Source organism: Schistocerca gregaria, chromosome 3 (assembly GCF_023897955.1).
Source record: "Schistocerca gregaria isolate iqSchGreg1 chromosome 3, iqSchGreg1.2, whole genome shotgun sequence".
Classification (NCBI taxonomy): Eukaryota; Metazoa; Arthropoda; class Insecta; order Orthoptera; family Acrididae; genus Schistocerca; species Schistocerca gregaria.
Window position 1 is genome coordinate 356,578,553 of NC_064922.1, and position 20,239 is coordinate 356,598,791.

The 20,239-nt window shown below is 40.9% G+C and overlaps 1 protein-coding gene across 2 annotated transcripts in view; it reads left to right on the plus strand.

Annotated features, from left to right (window-relative positions):
• The window catches only part of LOC126355898 (sialin-like), an 82,766-nt gene extending 64,148 nt beyond the window's left edge, over positions 1–18,618 (plus strand). For both annotated transcript variants that reach the window (XM_050006407.1, XM_050006408.1), the window contains 3 exons: positions 6,120–6,361; positions 12,363–12,483; positions 17,512–18,618. In XM_050006407.1, the coding sequence (XP_049862364.1) occupies positions 6,120–6,361; positions 12,363–12,483; positions 17,512–17,633 (485 nt within the window). In that variant the 3' untranslated portion in view covers positions 17,634–18,618. The remainder of the gene's footprint in view (positions 1–6,119; positions 6,362–12,362; positions 12,484–17,511) is intronic.
• The last annotated feature ends 1,621 nt before the right edge of the window (positions 18,619–20,239 follow it).

The following is a 20,239-nucleotide window of genomic DNA, read 5'->3' on the forward strand; positions in this document are numbered from 1 at the left end:
TCAGAAGTGAAAGTTGTATTACACAGACTAGACACATTGATCAGGTTACCTTTCATGAGGCTGGCTGGAGTGGCCGTGCTGTTCTAGGCGCTACAGTCTGGAACCGCGAGACCGCTACGGTCGCAGGTTCGAATCCTGCCTCGGGCATGGATGTGTGTGATGTCCATAGGTGAGTTAGATTTAAGTAGTTCTAAGTTCTAGGGGACTGATGACCTCCGAAGTTGAGTCCCATAGTGCTCAGAGCCATTTGAACCTTTCATTAGGGACGTGGGTGCACTCAGCGACTGTGATCTGATTTATAAATTATACAACTTAGCTATCAGTCGTCCTTGTTTTGCAGGTTTTATTTGACAAATCCAGATTTCGGCGATTGCCAAGCCATCATCACTGCACCACTTCCTGGTCTCAATGCATGTAAGTTCCCTATTGTTCGGGCGTCAGTCACAGTTCTTTGAACTGTCATAGTACAAACGAGACAAGCAAGTATAAATACTGACTGCTGCGTCCTACACTCTGATTGAAAGCACTTTGTGGTCGACGTTTCAGCGTGTCGAGTGGTAGGGACCAGCCGCGGTCCAATTGCAGTCCTTTATTGAGCGCCACGTGCTCCCTGAGTAGTCTGTCTTGTGGGCACGAGGAGTTCCTTCTCAAGCATGGGCAACACTGCCCACGCCAGAGCAGTCTGTCGATCACAAAATAATTACAATTGGCCGGGGGTTGAAAATACTAATTCATTTGTAAATTTCTTATATTATCGCAAGTCCGGTTTCGGGCTATTATAAGCCCATCTCAAGTATTGTAGTGAAAATAAAAACAGTCGGGAGATAATTTTCACACTCAGCAACTCGTATATATAAAAAAAATTCTTAGATAATATTTCAAAACCACCGGTCGGGCTAGGTGCTGTGAAACATATGGCAATGTGAAGGTGACACCTTACAGTACTAGGAACGACTGCCTGGGTAGAGAAATATACAAATAATAGCAGGACACTTACACTGTGTGTGGCCCCCCGAGCGCCGCGGTGGACGTGTACTAGGCGCGGTGTGCTACATAAGCAAATTGGTAAACCAGAGTGGAAAAAGTGCTGCCATCTCCTGACGGAGAGGAGAACGCGGGGCCACTACCCCGTTCAAGATTTGAATGAGTGGTTTAAATTTAAAATGAAGAAACAACGATAAAATTACGTAAAAATACATGAAATATGTAAAAAGTGCATTAAGCGTAGTAAAGGAGCGTATTGAACAGGTCGGTACAGAACTGTGATAAAACTGAGTGGAAGCTGCAATATAAAATTATTATATAAATTGTACAGCGCAATCAAACTTTCCGCTTACATGAGTGGCAAAAAAGTTTTAAATTTAGTTGGGATATATCAGTGGCAACGTGGAACAACGCGCTACAGTCATCAGTTAAAAGAACATACACATGCTCCACTCCCATTTACAAGCTCTCGTTACTGATCAACAGGGAAAGTAGCGAAATCTTACAGTCTATACTGTCGGAAAGTAATATGCCAATTAATAGCTAGCACCAATAGCAATAAAAGGACACATTTAAAGTTGGGTCAATTTAAAATCTACTAAGCGACAGTGGACAACTAATCGAGCATTATTTTGTCCATGTCATCAAGAACAAACATGTAACTGTAACATGTGATACGAATCTAGCAAGTCTCCACATCATAAGTATGTACACGAATATCCCCATTAAAGAGGTGATTGCTATTACCGAATCCAACTTACGGGTGTTCTCTCGTCCAGATTCAAAAATGAATTCCTTCATTTGCTCGGAATTGTCCTGGACCATAATTACTTTGTCTTCAAAGACACAATGAATGGACAAACTGATGGGTTAGCCATGGGATATCCCATTGCCAATATACATCAATCACATTGAACATCAGTTTTTTTCAACCCACCAACAACACTTTCAAAGAGTAATACAGGTATGCTACAAGAGATACGTCGATAACATCATACTTTTGCATAATGGGACCGACGCCCAGTTGCAACTTTTTCAACACCACTTTAACAAAATTCACCCAAAAATTCTGTGTACGATAGAATACCACTCTAGATTTACACTCCCATTTTTAGATCTGGAAATTTCGTTACAGGACAGTAATATCCACTTTAACATATTTAGAAAACCAACAAAAATTAGTTATATTATTCATTGCTCTTCAGTTTCTTCAAAGCAGCAAAAATTGGCGTCTCTTCGTGCTATTCTTTACCACGCGGCCAGAGTCCCTCTCTCAAAAGAAAATTACCAACGCGAGTTGGATACCATTAAATTCATAGCACATGCTAATGGCTACGAGCCAAATGTTGTTGATGTTCTTCATCAGCAAATGCAATCGAAAGGCGTTTCCAACGATCTGTACGGGATTACCCTGTCATCTACTACTAATGATAACTCTAAAAATTTCTTTTGCTGGATCCCATATGTAGATGTTATATCTGACAGGATTGACAAATGGCTTAGAAAAGAGGTGGTTATACACGCCTTCTACAACCTGCATAAGGTCGGGCACCTATTGAAGCACCACGAAGCCAGAGAACCCAATCTCTACGAACAATTGGGCGTGTATCGCATCCACTGTACCGAGTGCCCTTACGCATATACAAGCCAAAGTGACATTTCCTTAACATACGGTTCAAAGAGCATCAGGATCTTAGCAATTGCAAATCCGCTCTCTCTAACCACCTGAAGCATCATAACCATTCCATTTCAAATATAAACACAAATTGCAGCATTCTACATATTCAACGTAAGGGCTCGGTTTTAAACATTTTAGAAGAAATAGAAATCATCCTCAGCATTTGCCGTGATCCGTCTGGCATTTTGAACGAGCAAACAGCACTTAAGAACGAAGTCCTGCTGATTAACTTTTCTTTTTTGAAGCAGCGTGCAGCCTCATTTCCTTCTCTTTCTGGTCCCTGATTACTGTAGCCATACATGTATCTTTCTTAATTGGGTCAGTGGTTTTTTTTGCCATTACTTTTTTAGCCATTATTTTTGTAACTTTCAATACGCTTAAAGAATTTACGGCATATGCTTGTTTTCTATAGTGAGGTCCACAAGGTCCGCCCTGTTCATTTTACATAGCTTTAAAATTATCCTCTCTTAATAAAAGTTTGCATGTTTTTCATTTTATCCTTTGGCTATGGTGCATTATAGTACTGTGGCATTATCTGTGCCCTCACTAATTAAAATTTACCTGTCTTTCATGATGTAAGTGCGTCTCAGGTCTTATCTAATTTAAACCTCGATTAGCTGTCGACTATTGGTTACCAGCTTTTAAATTGACCCCACTTTTAATGTGTCCTTTTAGTGCTATTGGTGCTAGCTATTAATTGGCATACTACTTTCCGAAAGTATAGACTGTAAGATTTCGCTACTTTCCCTGTTGATCAGTAACGAGAGCTTGTAAGTGGGAGTGGCACATGTGCATGTTCTCTTAACTGATGACTGTGGCGCGTTGTTCCACGTTGCCACTAATTTATCACCACTAAATTTAAAATTTGTTTGCCACTCATCTAAAAGGAAAGTTTGACTGCGCTTTGCGGTTTGTATAATAATTTTATATTGGAGCTTCCACTCAGTTTTACCACATAAACATTTGTATGAATTTTTTTGTTTTTTATGTGTGTTGCTGCGCGTGAAAATTATCTCCCGTCTCTTGCTATTTCCAGTACAACACCTGCGGATGGGCTTATAAGAGCCCGAAACCGGTCTTGCGATAATAAAAGAAATTTGCAACTAAAGCGGTATTTTCAACCCCTGGTATAATGTTCAGTTGCGGATGTTTTTCCGGCAGGATTGTTTGTAGTTTTGATTATAGTATAACAGTATTAGGCTACTGCTACAACCTTTGTCAAGAGCTACTCCACGCTAGCCTTCGATTTGACGTGTGTCACCGAGCCTTTTTTACAACCAGCTGCCACTTCTGCGAGCTACTGGTCTATGGGCCGTTCCTAGACCTGATGCACCATCGCCAGATCGGTTGCCTTCTGGCTGGGGTCTCCTCCAGGTTGTCATCAACGGCATCTGGGAATCTCCGAGGTGACCATATAATATGAGCATATGTTGTGGTCATTTTGGACACGTCACACTGTATAAGTACTTAAGGGTAATACAAGGAAGCGACATAAAACGGGACGTCCACGTAATTTCATTACTAAGTAAAAAAAAGTATCAGCGTTAGGAAAGGTGAATGGGAGACTAACATAGCAGCTACTTGGAAACATCATGTTTATGATCGTGTTTCCAAGTTACTGCTACGTTAGTGGCAATTTGTGAACAGTGACCAAGAGAGCCATGGTAATGGAAACACCGCAACGCATCACAATGAGACTGCCACGCCAGAAGAACAAAGTTTGTCACCGTTACAAAACATTTTCGTGCAAACATTAGTCCAGCTTTCAAAGTGACATCGCCTCTTACTAAGCTTTCTCTTCTTCCATAAGATGACCACAGCATTTACGGAAAGACTATGTAACATCAGTAGGACCTTATTTTAAAGTTGGTTTTGTAATGCCGTTAGCCTGAGGATGAGGTATAACCCTCGAAATATGTCGCTAAATAAAGAAGTAACACAATAGTTGACGAAGTTTGTGACTGGTAGCGGTAATTAAAAAAAGTCACGGTCGAAAAATAGTCAAAATGGCTTTAGAAGTTCATTTGATATTTCTTCATCATATCCAGGCTAGTCTTTAATCTACAGGGTGGTAATATTGAACTATATATAAAAAAAGCCTCGATTAGTTACAAACTGCAGTGAGCGCACACTTTACTCAACATGTACACGTCACTACAGATATTCGGATTTACGTTGCGACATGTTTTATATGCTGTCATCATTGACGATGATGTGGCGCAGACGAAAAGCAATATTCTGCAGGACCAGATAAAGTGTCGGAACATCAATCTGTTGATGACCTCCTGAATGGCTGTTTTCAGCTCAGCAACAGTTTTGGTGTTATGGCTGTACACCTTTAATAAAGTCCCTCAAAAAGGTGTCTCATGTGTTCAGATCCAGAGAATATGGCGGCCAATCGAAGGCCATGCCAGTGCCCTCAGCGTAACCCAGAGCCAGAATACGGCTCCGAAGTGCTCCTCCAGGACATCAAACACTCTCCTGTTTCGATGGGATCGAGCTCCATGAACCACATCTTGTCGGAATCAGGATCAATGTGGAGAATGGTAGTCACCGTGCCATCAAGTAATATCGCTCCGATTATTTCGTGACTGGACATTGCACATCGCAGTCACCCTTGAGAGTAAAGATACTTCTCGATCGCGAAATGTGGATTGTCAGTCCCTCGAATGCGTCAATTTTGCTTATTGACGAACCCATCCAAATCAAAGTGGGCTTCGTTGCTAAACCAAACAACAATGCGCATACTAATTCCCATCACGCCATGCTGCCAACCGTACAGTTTGAACGTCCTAACGGAAACGGCTCAGAAGTTATGACGATTTTATTTAATATAGTTCAATAATTTTCACCGTGTGTGTCTACTTAATAGCTAATTGAATTTCCGTGTTGCTTCTTTCCTAGTGCTGGCATAAGAAACAGTTCTCCTAGAAAAACAATTTTTGTCATTAGTTCCCTGGCCTGAACACCCACTTGAAACGTCGCCTTTGGAATTACACTATGTATATATAAAGACCCACCACGAGGAAATTGTCCGATTGCGACGGAGATCGGTAGATGTGATGTGCATGAACAGACTAACAAATGACTACAATTTCAGAAAAACTGGATGATTTATTCAAGAGAAACAGTTTAAAAAATTGAGAAAGTTAATAATGCGCTGGCCTATATGGTGGGCGGCAGTCAGCTTGGGCTCCCACCGTTGTCCAGGGCGTCTCCATACAGGTCTTCGCTGTCATCGAGACTCAGTTCGAAGCGGGGCTCATCACTGAAGACAATTCGAGCCCAATCAATGAGATTCTAGACGTGGGAAACTCTAAAGGTCGATATCCACTCTGTCCTTAATTCCATGCCCTGACGCCTAGATTCTCTGCTCACAGCACATGTTTAACACCATGCCGAATTTTCAAAGCCAGAGATCAACTGCAGCTCTGTAATCACATCTATTAATGTGCAGGTACCCTTGTGCCCGCCGCTACGATGGTGGTAGTAGCGCTGGTGGGCTGTGACAGCACCATCATCATCGCGATGCTGGCGCTCAGCGGCTTCTGCACAGCCACCGACTGCACGGGCTCCTACCTCAACATGCAGGCCATCGCCCCCAACTACGCGGGCACCATCGTCGGCATCGTCAACATGTTCGCCAACCTGACGGGCATCGCAGTTCCTTACATCGTTGGTGCTTTCACCAACACCAACGTAAGTATATAAGCCTTTACGTGAAACAGTACATATGGCATTTCAAGAAGATGTTTCCGATTCACAAGACTATACCATCATATGGAAAGAAATAGAAGCTTTCGATGAGTTACGCTTAGAACTACAACTTTTCTGTTTCCGAAAGAATAATCCGATTTTACAAGGGTGTAGAAATTATAACAATTCTTGAAGATTGTACTGGGACATACTTCACCTAAGCAATACTATTATGATACCTTAACAGATTTATAAAACTCAGTACAATAACAATATAGTTCGTTGATTTTTTAAATATTTTTTACCTCTTGAATTTCATTCGTACAAATTTTTGCACATAAAAGTTGTAAAGCGTCGAAAAATCATTTTTGTTGCAAAAAAAAGTTTTAATTTGATGGTAAATCCTTGTCAATTTGAACTGGTCCATCATATCACGTACTTTGTTGAAGAATTTGTCAGATTTTTCCTTGTTCAAACGTGTTACTTGCCGCAAAGTCTTGGATTCAGGTGTTCTTAGCGTTGAGTCTGTATGCCTTTACAGACAATTACGGTAAAGGTCTTTACCCGATTTAATTTTTGTTATTTTTAACAGATGTTTTGCTTTCAGTTGCTCTGCATTTTGCAAACTAGATTTAATAAATCATACAGGGTGTCCAGGTTAAACATATGCTGCAGCAGCAGCAGTCCGTCTTCAGGCCTCAAGTGGCCCAGCGGGACCATCCGACCGCCGTGTCATCCTCAGTTGAGGATGCGGATAGGAGGGGCGTGTGGTCAGCACACAGCTCTCCCGGTCGTTACGATGGTTTTCTTTGACCAGAGCCGCTACTGTTCGGTCGAGTAGCTGAGTGCACCCCGAAAAATGGGGCCCGGATGGTCACCCATCCAAGTGCCGGCCACGCCAGACAGCGCTTAAATTCGGTGATCTGACGGGAACCGGTGTATCCACTGCGACAAGGTCGTTGCCAGGTTAAACATATAATAATATAAAATGTAATAACTTGAGACATAGTTGAGATATTTATTGGCGTAATGGAGATATTTATTGGCAGTTTTCTTCTTTTCTTCTACAGGTTTGGTTCGTGTTTGTTTGCGGCAGTTGATACCGCATGCGTATGCGCTTAACTGCTTTGTTCACGTAAACGCGCCTCAGTAGCCATATGGACTACATAGCAGAAGGTGTTCGGTATACTATGCTACAATTTCCTCTTGACGTGATCTTTTAGCGAGATGACGTACGATAGCATTTTGCGAACTTTGTGAGGGGTTTTATGGATCATGAGTTTGCAGAGCGCTGGACACGGAGGGGTAGTCCATTGATTTCTCGGTCCCGTAGAAACCTAGACATTACGCCACTTGATTTTTTTCTGTGGGCGTTTACCAATAATGAAGTGTACCAAATACCATTTCGTGATTTACCAGCTCGGCGCCATCGCATTCGAGCAGCTATCGCAGATGTTACGCAGGCAATGTTAAAAACACTTGGAACACAGATTAGATATCTGTTGGGCCACTTACGGTGTGAGTACCGAGGTCTGTTACATGTATAATTTTTTTTAAATTACCAATCTTGTAGAAGCAAACAGCCAATAAATATCTCAATTACATCTCAATTTATTACATTTTATGTAACAATATGTTTAACCCCGACATCCTGTATTTTGCTAAAAAGGCATAAGATGGTTATCTAAATTTTTAACATGATCGTGCAATTCTCTTTTCACTTTGTCACTGAATATTCTCTGGTAAAACTCATTATTTCCTCAAACAGGGTCCATGACCACCTACTTGCTTTCTGATAAGCCTTACGTCTGTCACCTAACGAACCCTTGTAACTGGATACTTTTGACTCTCTTTCCTGATTGTCATTTCAAGAAGTTTTATTTAATCTACGGCCACCTTCATCTAATTTTTATATCATTTATACCCTCCCTGGATCTGCTGACCAGATAGGACAATCAGTTATATAAATGCGTTGTGTCAGTTCTTTTAGGCAATGGATCCGCTTTCTTCAGTGCGGAGGCACAAATACGTCCGACCTCCTGTGGGAATCTCAGAGTAGAGGTAATGGAGGAAATGAGCAGGGACAGTGGATAGGCGGTGGGAGTGTGGATCGGTCGTGAAGCGTGCCGAGGTAGTCGGTGCAGTTGCAATAACGCTGCGTCCCGGATCGCGAAGTACTTGACGCACCTGTCAAGTAAGCAGGAGATCCCAATTTCGAAACCTGTTCCGTTCTACACATTTTCACTCGTCACCGCCGATTCCACGCGATGTCCCAATGTAGCTACATCAGTGATCCGCTCCCTTTCCTTTCATTTTCTCCTCTCCACCTTCAATTTACATATAGTAGACATTAATATTGAGAGTATATTCTGTTCGAAACACAGACCTAATTTTTTTTAAAAAATTGGCCATGTACAAGCAGGTCCAGCGCACTGTGGGTTCTGTACAACCTTAATTGTGTGTGTAGATGATTCATCCATGTCGGGAATCAAGAATCTCTGAGATTTTCGGATTTTATCTATACCGATACTGGCAAGATATCGGTTCTGGGAATATCGAGACCGTAACAAATTTTCTACAGTAGTTTCTGAGACTAGCTTACACATTCAAAAAGAAGTGAACAGGTGACTTCAGTTTATGTACCTAGAGAGAGTAGATTTAATAAGATATTTTTTATTTACTGAAAAAGACTAGAACTGTAGGTAGAGAGAGAATTCCCCCAGCAGACCAGCAGACAAAATTGCAGTGACAGTTTGTAACACATATATCTTATACTCTAAATACCCAGGATATAGCATTCAATCATATGATCTGCTGGTCATAGCTTCTAAATTTGATTGTACTTGTAATCCAATTGTAAACTCCTAGATCAATTACACTGTACCTTGTGTGCTGCATCGTGGATACCCAAACTTAAAGAGAGAGAATACAAGTGTGCATTCATCAGTGCAATAAAAAAAGTCTCTGTGTGCATAATAGTTTGCATTAGATCCCTACCTGTCAAATGCAATTTAGTCATATGCAGTAAGTGCTTTTAAAAACCTTGCTGAGGTGTAGATGGAGCCTAAAATGTTTTTCCCGTTTTTCTATAATTATAACAATAATAATACGGCACTTATGGATAATACATGTATCATACTCAAAGCCATTACAAGATTCCATTAAAACACTCATTTTAACGCCGAGCAGTTCTACTTTGTAGCAAGATCGTATATGTGTGTTTAAAATATTAATGATAATAGTAATAAAAAAGCCTGACGATAAATATTAAACCGTAAGGTGCAGACAGACACTCACTGGCTGCCAGACTGAGAGCACTATCAGATGAAGACGTCCTTAACGTTCGACAGAATGATGTGATATGAAGAGTATCTCCACAGACTACTGTAGATGTCTGCAACAAGCTGCAAATGTGTACCTCTATGAGGAATATCCAAAAAACCTACTGATCTTCTATGTTCTCCATGTCGAAAGAATCATGTAAATTATTGTGTATATAGCAAAACCGGAAAAATGGCTAAAATTATGATTAGTCACTTAAAAATAGACAAAACGCCGAACAATAGAGAAAGCCCAACATCTGTATCGCCCTTCTGGCATACTATATGCACACTGCAAAGCACTTATTAACGGATGATACAAACTGAATATTTTATCATCAGCACCCTGCTCTTTGTGTTGTATGCTGATAGAGGTTTCCATTCTGGGTTGACATTTGGAGGAAAAAGTAATCTTACAGACACTTTGTAGAACCCCTCTGCTTGCTGAAGGGATTCAAATCACTATTGGATGCTAGGTAAACTTGGTACGGTATGCAATAACATTATAATGTATGTGGAATTTGTTGAACATTCAAGCTTCTCTTATGTGCACGTATTTTTTGTAAAACTGGGTGGTTGCCATGCTTTGAGGTGCTTACAGACAAGTGAAAGACATCATTAAATTATAATCATCCTGTTTATAAGACAACACACTCATTTCAACACAAACTGTTGGGTCATACACTTGTAGATTAGGTATACAGCAAGAATTTATTTACTTAGCTATCGTGTTGTGGTGGGTCGTTTGTATTTATATGACTTCTTAATCTTTTTTATTCTACCTGAGACCACTGGTTGATAGCATGCAGTGTGCTGGTGGAACACAACATCTGATTCTACCGTTACACAGATCTCATATTAATGTTAAGATATTTTTGACCATGTATAGTCCATGCAGTATGCATATCACTAAAATGAAAGAAGGTTGTCAAGTAAGTTTTGTTCTAATTTCCCTGGTGCGAAGCCTGACAACAGACATGCTAAATCTTGCGTAACGTTATGTTGCCGGCTGGTGGGTGGGCGGGGGGGGGGGGGGGGAGGCGGCGAGCTGCCTCTGTGGAAGACATGTGTGTGCAGTAACTCAGAAGTGAGTCAGCATCTGCTGTGGAAACATTGTGCAGCATGTGTGACTCATGCTGTGCAGCCTCTCTACTGAAGACATGTGTGTGCTGTAGCTCAGAAATGAGTCAGAATCCGCTGTGGACACATTGTACAGCACGTGTGACTCATGCTGGCTAGCCCTAGACATGGCGTGATAAAACCTTTGTACCCTTTTTACCCCACAGTGAGCCACAGTGCAAGAGGTTATCCCATAATAAATGACTCACTGAATGGTGCATACTGCCTCCTACATTCCTTTCCAAGTGATATATGCTGATGCATTGCATATGTGTATGTGTGTGTGTGTGTGTGTGTGTGTGTGTGTGTGTGTGTGTGTGTGTGATGTGACTGTAGATAAGTTCCTAATTGCCAAGTGTTATTTATAAGTACACAGAACATGGACACCATGTACTTCTCCTCTTAGTAAATGTAGGCTTTATTTTAACACATCTAAGTTCCAGGTTAGTATATATCTATTAATTTCCAAAACTGTAGTGCGATTTCAATTGTTTAAAAACCTGCATTGTTTAAATAATGTATTGTGATACTTGTCAAGCATGAATGCCTAGTCCTTCCCACATATAAGGGTGAGTGATGGTGATGCTCACTCCATTTTACCTGCCGTGACAGTTTGCCAATTTTATTGACTATCCCCTGAATTTGCCACTTTTACTGCCTATCCTATCATTGCCCTACCAATTTTACGGCCTGTCTCTCCAATTTGCCGCTTTTAGTGCCTACGCAACCAACTTCCTGCGAATTTTATGGTATGTCCTTCTGAGTTTAACAATCTGTCCTATCAGTTTCCAGATTTGGTGCCAAATTAATTGTGGAACTCTCACTATATAGCATAGATCTTGAATGGCGAGCAAACTGCCTGGGAGCAGTGTAGCCTAGCTTGTATTCGCCAAGAGCATGATGACATCGATCAGAAATTGGGTGAGATCAAACTGGGGAGTTATGGGGAGGGGTAGATGGAGGGAATAGGAGGGGTAGGGGTAGGGGAGGGATGGGAGTGGGGAGTGTGGGAGAAAGAGGAGGGGAACTGTTGGGGAGGGGACTGGTTGACCTTGGGTATAACTCGTGCAATTACATCAGCTGTAATCTGACGCCGGAAATGTTGCCTTAACTGATCGAGAACCTGCAGTGGTTTCCTACTCACTGCGTCCCGAATTTCCTTATTTATTCCATAACACAACATCTTCATGATCATCATTCGACCTAGTTATCACCTCCATAAAACACTCAAGTTAGAAATCTGGCCCTTCACAAAGGGTTTCATAATGTAGTTGTGATTTGTTTTCTGGTACAAGCTTTTCAGCTGGATGCCATTTGGATTCTTGTATGCCCATATTTCAGATGTGACTGTGATTAATGCGTTTAGAACATAATGTCGTGTTAATTTGATGTCTGTGAATTCTGTTTTACTAATTTATGAACATGCCAGAACGATAGAAAACCAGCTAAAAACAAGGGCATGACAGATATTCACATACTGACATTACTTGATATCCTTAGATACCATTTGGAGACGGCATTGCATAAAACAGAAACTAAGTACAGCCTTTTTTTTGTAACTACAGCAAACACGAGCAGCTTGGAATGCTGTCTTCTACCTGTCGGCTGGGGTGGCCACTGTGTCGTACTTAATCTATGCTGTGTTCACCACCACTGAAGAGCAGCCGTGGAATGTGCCACCATCAGGTAAGTGCTAAAAAGTAAAGAGTTAATTTAATTTAATTTAATTTATTTATATAATACAGTCATATTAGGGCTTTCAGAGCCTCTATTACACTGAATCAGAGTTTAACACATACAGTACTTTTTACAGCACAGTTCCTTAAATAATTATAATAATCTTAATATGATACATAGTAATGAAGTTATAGCAATAAAATTAAAAACTAATTGAAACTAGATTTAAATCTACCTCTTGCATATAATTAACAGTAATTAACCAATAAATATGCAGTTACTTAAAGATTCGAACTCCCATATAGAAAACAGCTTAAAGCCACTGATTGATTGACAAATGAGGTAATGTGTTAAACATTTGATGTTAATGATGTAAGCAAGAAAAAATTTAGGAATGTTTGAAATTAAGCTTAGAGTTTGAAAGTCGCTAAATACTCTTATCATGAAACACTGGATGAATATAGGGCGGGTATTTTTCGCTTCATTCTAAGCAAAGCAAGTTTTTCACGCATCTCGATGTTTATGACGTAAAATATCCTGAAACATGTGTCGCACAATGATATAATTTTACAGGGACATGCAGTGGTATATGTGGATGCGGTCTGAAAACTGTGGTGCTAATAGGATCGATAGCAAAGAAGTAATAGATTAGAACTTCATGACAAATTCTGCAGTTTTACTGCATGAATTGTGAAAGTGTATAAGGAGCAGTCGTCAAATGGAAGTGAGACAGACAGAAGAAAATAAGGAAAGCATTTATTATTTCATAAGTAATCACCATAACTGGTAATGCATTTATCCCACTGCAAGGGAGGACTGTCAGTGCCTTCGTGGAAAAATGTTTGCAGTTGCCTACAGAATGCACTTACCACAATGTGAGACAGGACAGTCAATGACTTCATGGAAAAATGTTTGCGGTTTCCTACAGAATCATGATTGGACCTCGGCGTGCTTCTCTCCATCCGCAGTACATCGACGGCCACGAATGCATTTCTTCAGGGATCCAAAAGTGTGACAATGGTATGTCAGCAACGTTGTTTCGGCTTAGCTGCAGAAATTTCGCTGGGAAGCCCTTACACGTCCTCCATGTTGTCCCGATCTCTCCTCACGCTAATCCATATTTTTGGATCACTGAAGAAAGTCATTCTTCTATTTGCTTCGGACAAAGAGGTGCACTCCACGCTATAATCATTGCTCCGCAAACAACCGCAAACATTTTTTCATGAGGGCTTTGACCGTTTTGTCTCATGGTGGAATAAGTGCATTAACACGTATGGCATGACTTTTAAAAAAGCAAACAGTTTACTTCGCTATTTTTCCATTTGCCTCGTATTCATTTAACTTTGCCTTAGGATATAAACTTTTGTCCTTTCATCGTTTTGGGAGGTTGCGGCGAAAAAAAGTTTCGTAAAGATTTGGAATATGTGTAAAGCTTGTTGGAAGTCGCTAAACGCTTTCAGTGTCAAATACTGGTATTTGCGCACCATCAGTTACACTGCCTCAAGAAACACAGTTTCAACTATAATGCTTGTCTTATTGTTTTAAGCTTTTAACTCAAGATTATACCTCTTAATGAGTGGATTATGACAGCATTTTAAATTTGGTCAATAAGTACGAGAAATATTGAAAACAAATATTTTGTTGACACTGCAAACCATTACATAGTCAACCTGCTACTGATATCGGGTTTCTGGTTAGTACTTAGTAATACAGGTCAGAACGAATAGAATTAACATTAGGTAGGTTAGGTTGGTGCATAAGTTCGTAGTGTTTTTTTTTTTTGTTTTGCATGTTGGTATCCCGGTTGCTGTGGGTTATTTATCGATTGTCGTCTTTTATTTGTTGTTCGCTGTTGCTATTTTAGTTTACGTATTGCAATTTTGCCATTGAGAGATAGTGAGTGCAGCTGTGGACGCTACAAAATGGAGTGCCAAGTGGAGAAATCGGAACATCTCCGACATATTGTTATGTTTGAGATCAGTAGAGGGGTGACAGCAGTGGAGGTAGCCAGAGCCATTTCCGCCGTTTACGGGGATAATGACATTAGACAGAACACAACAAGAAAATGGTTTTCTCGCTTTAAGGAAGGTCTTTTTCATATTAGTGACTCTCCACGGTCAGGAAGATATTTGGGGTTTCATGAAAATCGTTAAAACGCATTTATGCACTATGATCCACATCACTGTACTCGAAAACAGGCAAATATGATTAAGCGTGATCATTCTACCATAGAGTGACATTTGCAACCAATGGGACGGGTTCAAAAATCTGGTGAGTGGATACCGCACGCATTCTCTAAGCCAAAACCACAAAAATCGGCTGGTGGCCACATGTACATCCCTGCTTGCTCGTCATCAATTGGCTCGTAAACAACACCGATCATTCGTATCCTGTATCGTTACTGGTGACGAGAAATGATGTCTTTATGCTGACATAAGGAAAAGAAAGGAACGGTTAAGCCTAAACCAATCAGAAACTCCCCGTACAAAGAGCTGCTCTCATCCACAAAAGATAATGTTATGCGTCTGGTGGAACAGCGACAGTGTGGTGTACTACAAATTGTTTTCCCAAGGTGTAACCATCACTTAGCATCATTTACTGTCAACAACTGAGACGTCTTGCAGAAGCAGTCCAAGAACAACGACCAGGAAGACTGCGCTACTCCACGGTAACGCCCTCTCGCATTCTGATATACAGACAAAAACACTGTACAAAAGCTGGATTGGGAACTCATCCTGCATCCACCTTATTCATGTGGTCTTGCGCCCCCAGAATATTTTCCGCTCTCTATCGAACAACCTTCAAGGAATTTCCTTTCCGGATGAAAATGTGCTCCGAACATGGCTCGATGAGTTCTTCGCCTCTAAACAAGTTTTCTACAGTCACGTAATCGAAAAGTTACCCCAGCGTTAGCAGACTGTTGTAAATAGGGAAGGAGAATATATTACTGATAATGAAAGTCTCTTTATAGGTATCTGTTGTGTTCATGGATAAACGCCACTAATTTAGGCAGCAAACCCTTACTATCGACACTACTCCTAGTGCTAGTAACAACAACAGTGACAGTAGAAGATCTATTTATGTGTGTACGAAAATGATAGTGTTTAATATAGTGAGATCTGAAGGAAAAAATGTCAGATACACCTCATCGGCTAGGAACTTTGGGAAATGAAGACGTTCTGGTGACATAGAAGGATACAAAGTTCTAATAAGATAATGCACTGATTTTAAACTTTTTGGGTCCACTGCTCCCTTGATTTAAACGCGAACACCCACAGTTCCTTTCGATATAACACTCCACTGGAATTGTGGGGTAAATAAACCTAAGTTCGGAAAAAAATGAATAAGATTACTTATTACTTTGTGAACTGTTGACACACCAATTTCAACCAATTTTTAATGTTAGTACATCTTATTCTTTCAATAAAATCACAGGCACAGATAAACTTCATTATTATCATCAGTTCTTCAAATCTCGGTGGAAAATTGTAACTGCGAATTCCATCTTTTTGGTTACATTCGTTTATGATCTGTCTTTGGTGTTGGTGATTGCCAATACTGAATAGCCTATCTCGTGTAAGTAGGATGTTGGAAAAATTACGAAAATGCGTTGGGTCATGTTACCTACCTGCGGATACTCTTGCTTCACCAAGTTCTAAAACTGAAGCCTTGTTGGGGAAACGACGATTTCATAATAAATAACTAGTTCATTATACTTATAAAACCGCGTGATGCCCCGTTCTGCAAGACTGTGACGCGCCTGGGAGCCGCGACGCATAGTTTCGAAACCCCTGAAGTAAGGGATGCATGTAGAGGAATGGCAGTCATTGTTGTTGTTTTTGCTGCACGGGGTAGCCGCGTGGTCTCGGTTGCCTTGCCACGGTTCCCGCGGCTTCCCCTGTCGGAGGTTCGAGTCCTCCCTCGGGCATGAGTGTGTGTGCTGTCCTTAGCGTAAGTTAGTTTAAGTTAGATTAAGTAGCGTGTAAACTTAGGGACCGATGACCTCAGCAGTTTGGTCCCATAGGAACTTACTACAAATTTCCAAACATTGTTATTTTAGTAGATATGTCATTAGCTGTCATTTGAAACTGGAGACGTCATTCAGTTCTCTGGTGTAGGTGAGGAATATCAATCCAGGGACAGGTTCTTGTTGCTGAAAAGGACGTAGAGAAGGGGGCGGAGGGTTGGAGGTTGGACAGAAAAAATTTTAGTCTGATGGGAACGTTTCTGCATTAGTTTCCAGACTTAACGATCGGAGAAAGATAAGAGGGAGAATACATTTTCATAATACGATAAAAAGAATCAGAGTTTGTGGGAAAAAAAAGAGTAAATGCACGAATGCTCTGCAGTGAACTTTTGTCGTTTTCAGTTCAACCATGTGGGACATACATTTCAAACTTCTGGAAAGTTTTCCGTGTTTACATGTTTCTGAATGTGGCTTATCGCTCACAAGAATGACGCTCTCTTTGAAAGGACAAACTATTTTTGCCATAAACGACGCTATTATTAAGGGCCTCCTACAATACCTTTGCTTCACTACTGAACGAAAATAAAGAATATTCAGAAGTGATCTTACTTTGCAATCGGAACTGCCTTTGCTATCTACAAGTAAGATAGACTTCGTTCAAAACATCAAAATTAGGATAGTATTTCCTATCATAACGACATAAATATCGAAGGTCAAATGAAAAACGCATTATGTGTCCTAGAAATGCTTGTGATGGAAAATGCTACATCACACCAAAAATATTATACGTACTATCTAGAAGCTCGAGTCTCAACGAATTTCAACAAACGAGCACACCAGAAGCACATATCAATAATTCCCATTTTTCCTCTATCGCTATCTTATCTAATATTTTCGTTGACTTTTCTTGCCAGGAGTAGCTGTCATGATATCAACACAATATTATTGAACTCAATCACAGCAGTATATTGTATTTCAAATGAATACATTGTCAAAATTAGCAAAAAAGTGTAGTGAAACTTGATACAGGGTTTCATAATGTTTTAATCATTTGTCTATCTTTGTTCCAGAAAGAGCACGCAAAGTGAATACCAGTGAGGGAATCGAGAACACCGCGTTTGATGAAGGAGTGATGCAAGTGACTGACGAAGAAGTAACACAGAGAGGTCATCGGAGAACTGTTATACCGTAGGGTCTGTTCCTTGGACGCTGAATCTCCAAGAAAGACACATGCACACATATAAGGCACTTATATTCTATTTTCGTAAATTAAGCAGATCTCCAATGTCACCAACCGTTTGACTGCCCCTGCAAAGGCTTTCTCCATGTAGGTCTGTTTTCAGTGTCCACATCTACAGCTCCTCCGCAGACCAAATTGTGCTTGAGTGTACCACTTCCGTTTCAGCTCTCTCCTGTACCAACTGCGGATGGAGAGCGGGAAGAGGGACTATGATAAGACATCGCATGAGCTCGAATTTCTATGAGTGACGGTCATTCCTCGGGGAAGTAATACTTGTACGTTGGAGTTTCAGTAGTGAACCTCCACGCAAAGCACAATGCCTCTCTTGTAGTGTCTGCAACTGAAGTCCCATGAGCACACTTATTACGCTATTGCCCTACGTAAACAAACCTGTGGTGAAACGGAATTCTCATCTTCTTTGAATATTCTCCGTCTTGTTTATTAATTCTAAATGTCAAGAGACCGACTGACGAGTGTCCTGTAAGTTACCTCTCTTTTGGGAAAATTACATTCCATAAGGATTCTTCTAATAAACCGGTCTGGCATGTGCTTCCCCTGCAACTAGTTTTATCTCGCCATCCTCAGTTATTCCAAGATTTTTAAAGTTGTACGGTGGTTCTAGTGGTTCGTCGCTAACAGTGTAATCAGACTAACACCACAGGTCAACTAAAAGTATTTTTTTTATTACTTTCTGTCAGGTAATAGTTTCACGTCACTATTTTCGGGCACTGAATCTTTGTATGACTTATTTTTGTATCGTGTAAATGTATGTGACACTGTGAGTTTGTAATAAACTATAAAATTAGCAAAATAATTTTAAAAAAAGTTGAAGTTTCCACCGTAAACAAAGGCTTTTGTTGAAGTACAAACATTAAAATACTTCTTCGATATCTATATACAGGGTGGTCCATTGATCGTGACCGGGCCAAATATCTCACGAAATAAGCGTCAAACGAAGAAACTACAAAGAACGAAACTTGTCTAGCTTGAAGGGGGAAACCAGATGGCGCTATGGTTGGTCCGCTAGATGGCGCTGCCATAGGTCAAACGGTATCAACTGCGTTTTTTTTTTTTAATAGGAACCTCCATTTTTTATTACATATTCGTGTAGTACGTAAAGAAATATGAATGTTTTAGTTGGACCACTTTTTTCGCTTTGTGACAGATGGCGCTGCAATAGCCGCAAACATATGGCTCACAATTTTAGACGAACAGTTGATAGCAGATAGGTTTTTTAAATTAAAATACAGAACGTTTGAACATTCTATTTCCGTTGTTCCAATGTGATACACGTACCTTTGTGAACTTATCATTTCTGAGAACGCCTGCTGTTACAGCGTGATTACCTGTAAATACAACATCAATGCAATAAATGCTCAAAATGATGTCCGTCAACCTCAATGCATTTGGCAATACGTGTAACGACATTCCTCTCAACAGCGAGTAGTTCGCCTTCCGTAATGTTCGCACATGCATTGACAATGGGCTGACGCATGTTGTCAGGCGTTGTCGGTGGATCACGATAGCAATTATCCTTCAACTTTCCCCACAGAAAGAAATCCGGGGACGTCAGATCCGGTGAACATGCGGGCCATGGCATAGTGTTTCGGCGACCAATCCGGTTGTCATGAAATATGCTATTCAATACCGCTTCAACCGCACGCGAGCTGTGTGCCGGACATCCATCATGTTGGAAGTACATTGCAATTCTGTCATGCAATGAAACATCTTGTAGTAACCTCGGTAGAACATTACGTAGGAAGTCAGCATACATTGCACCATTTAGATTGCCATCGATAAAATTGGAGGCAATTATCCTTCCTCCCATAATGCCGCACCATACACTAACCCTCCAAGGTCCCTGATGTTCCACTTGTCGCAGCCATCGTGAATTATCCGTTGCCCAGTAGTGCATATTATACCGGTTTGCGTTACCACTGTTGGTGAATGACGCTTCGTCGCTAAATAGAACGCGTGCAAAAAATCTGTCATCGTCCCGTAATTTCTCTTGTGCCCAGTGGCAGAACTGTACACGACGTTCGAAGTCGTCGTCATGCAATTCCTGGTGCATAAAAATATGGTACGGGTGCAATCGATGTTGATGTAGCATTCTCAACACCGACGTTTTTGAGATTCCCGATTCTCGCGCAATTTGTCTGCTACTGATGTGCGGAATAGCCGCGACAGCAGCTAAAGCACCTATTTGGGCATCATCATTTGTTGCAGGTCGTGGTTGACGTTTCTCATGTGGCTGAACACTTCCTGTTTCCTTAAATAACGTGACTCTTCGGCGAACGGTCCGGACACTCGGATGATGTCGTCAGGGATACCGAGCAGCATTCATAGCACACACGCGCTGGGCATTTTGATCACAATAGCCACACATCAACACGATATCGACCTTTTCCGCAATTTTAACACGGGTAATGTATCACGAAGCAAATACCGTCCGCACTGGCGGAATGTTACGTGATATCACGTACTTATACGTTTGGGACTATTACAGCGCATCTATCACAAAGCGAAAAAAGTGGTCCAACTAAAACATTCATATTTCT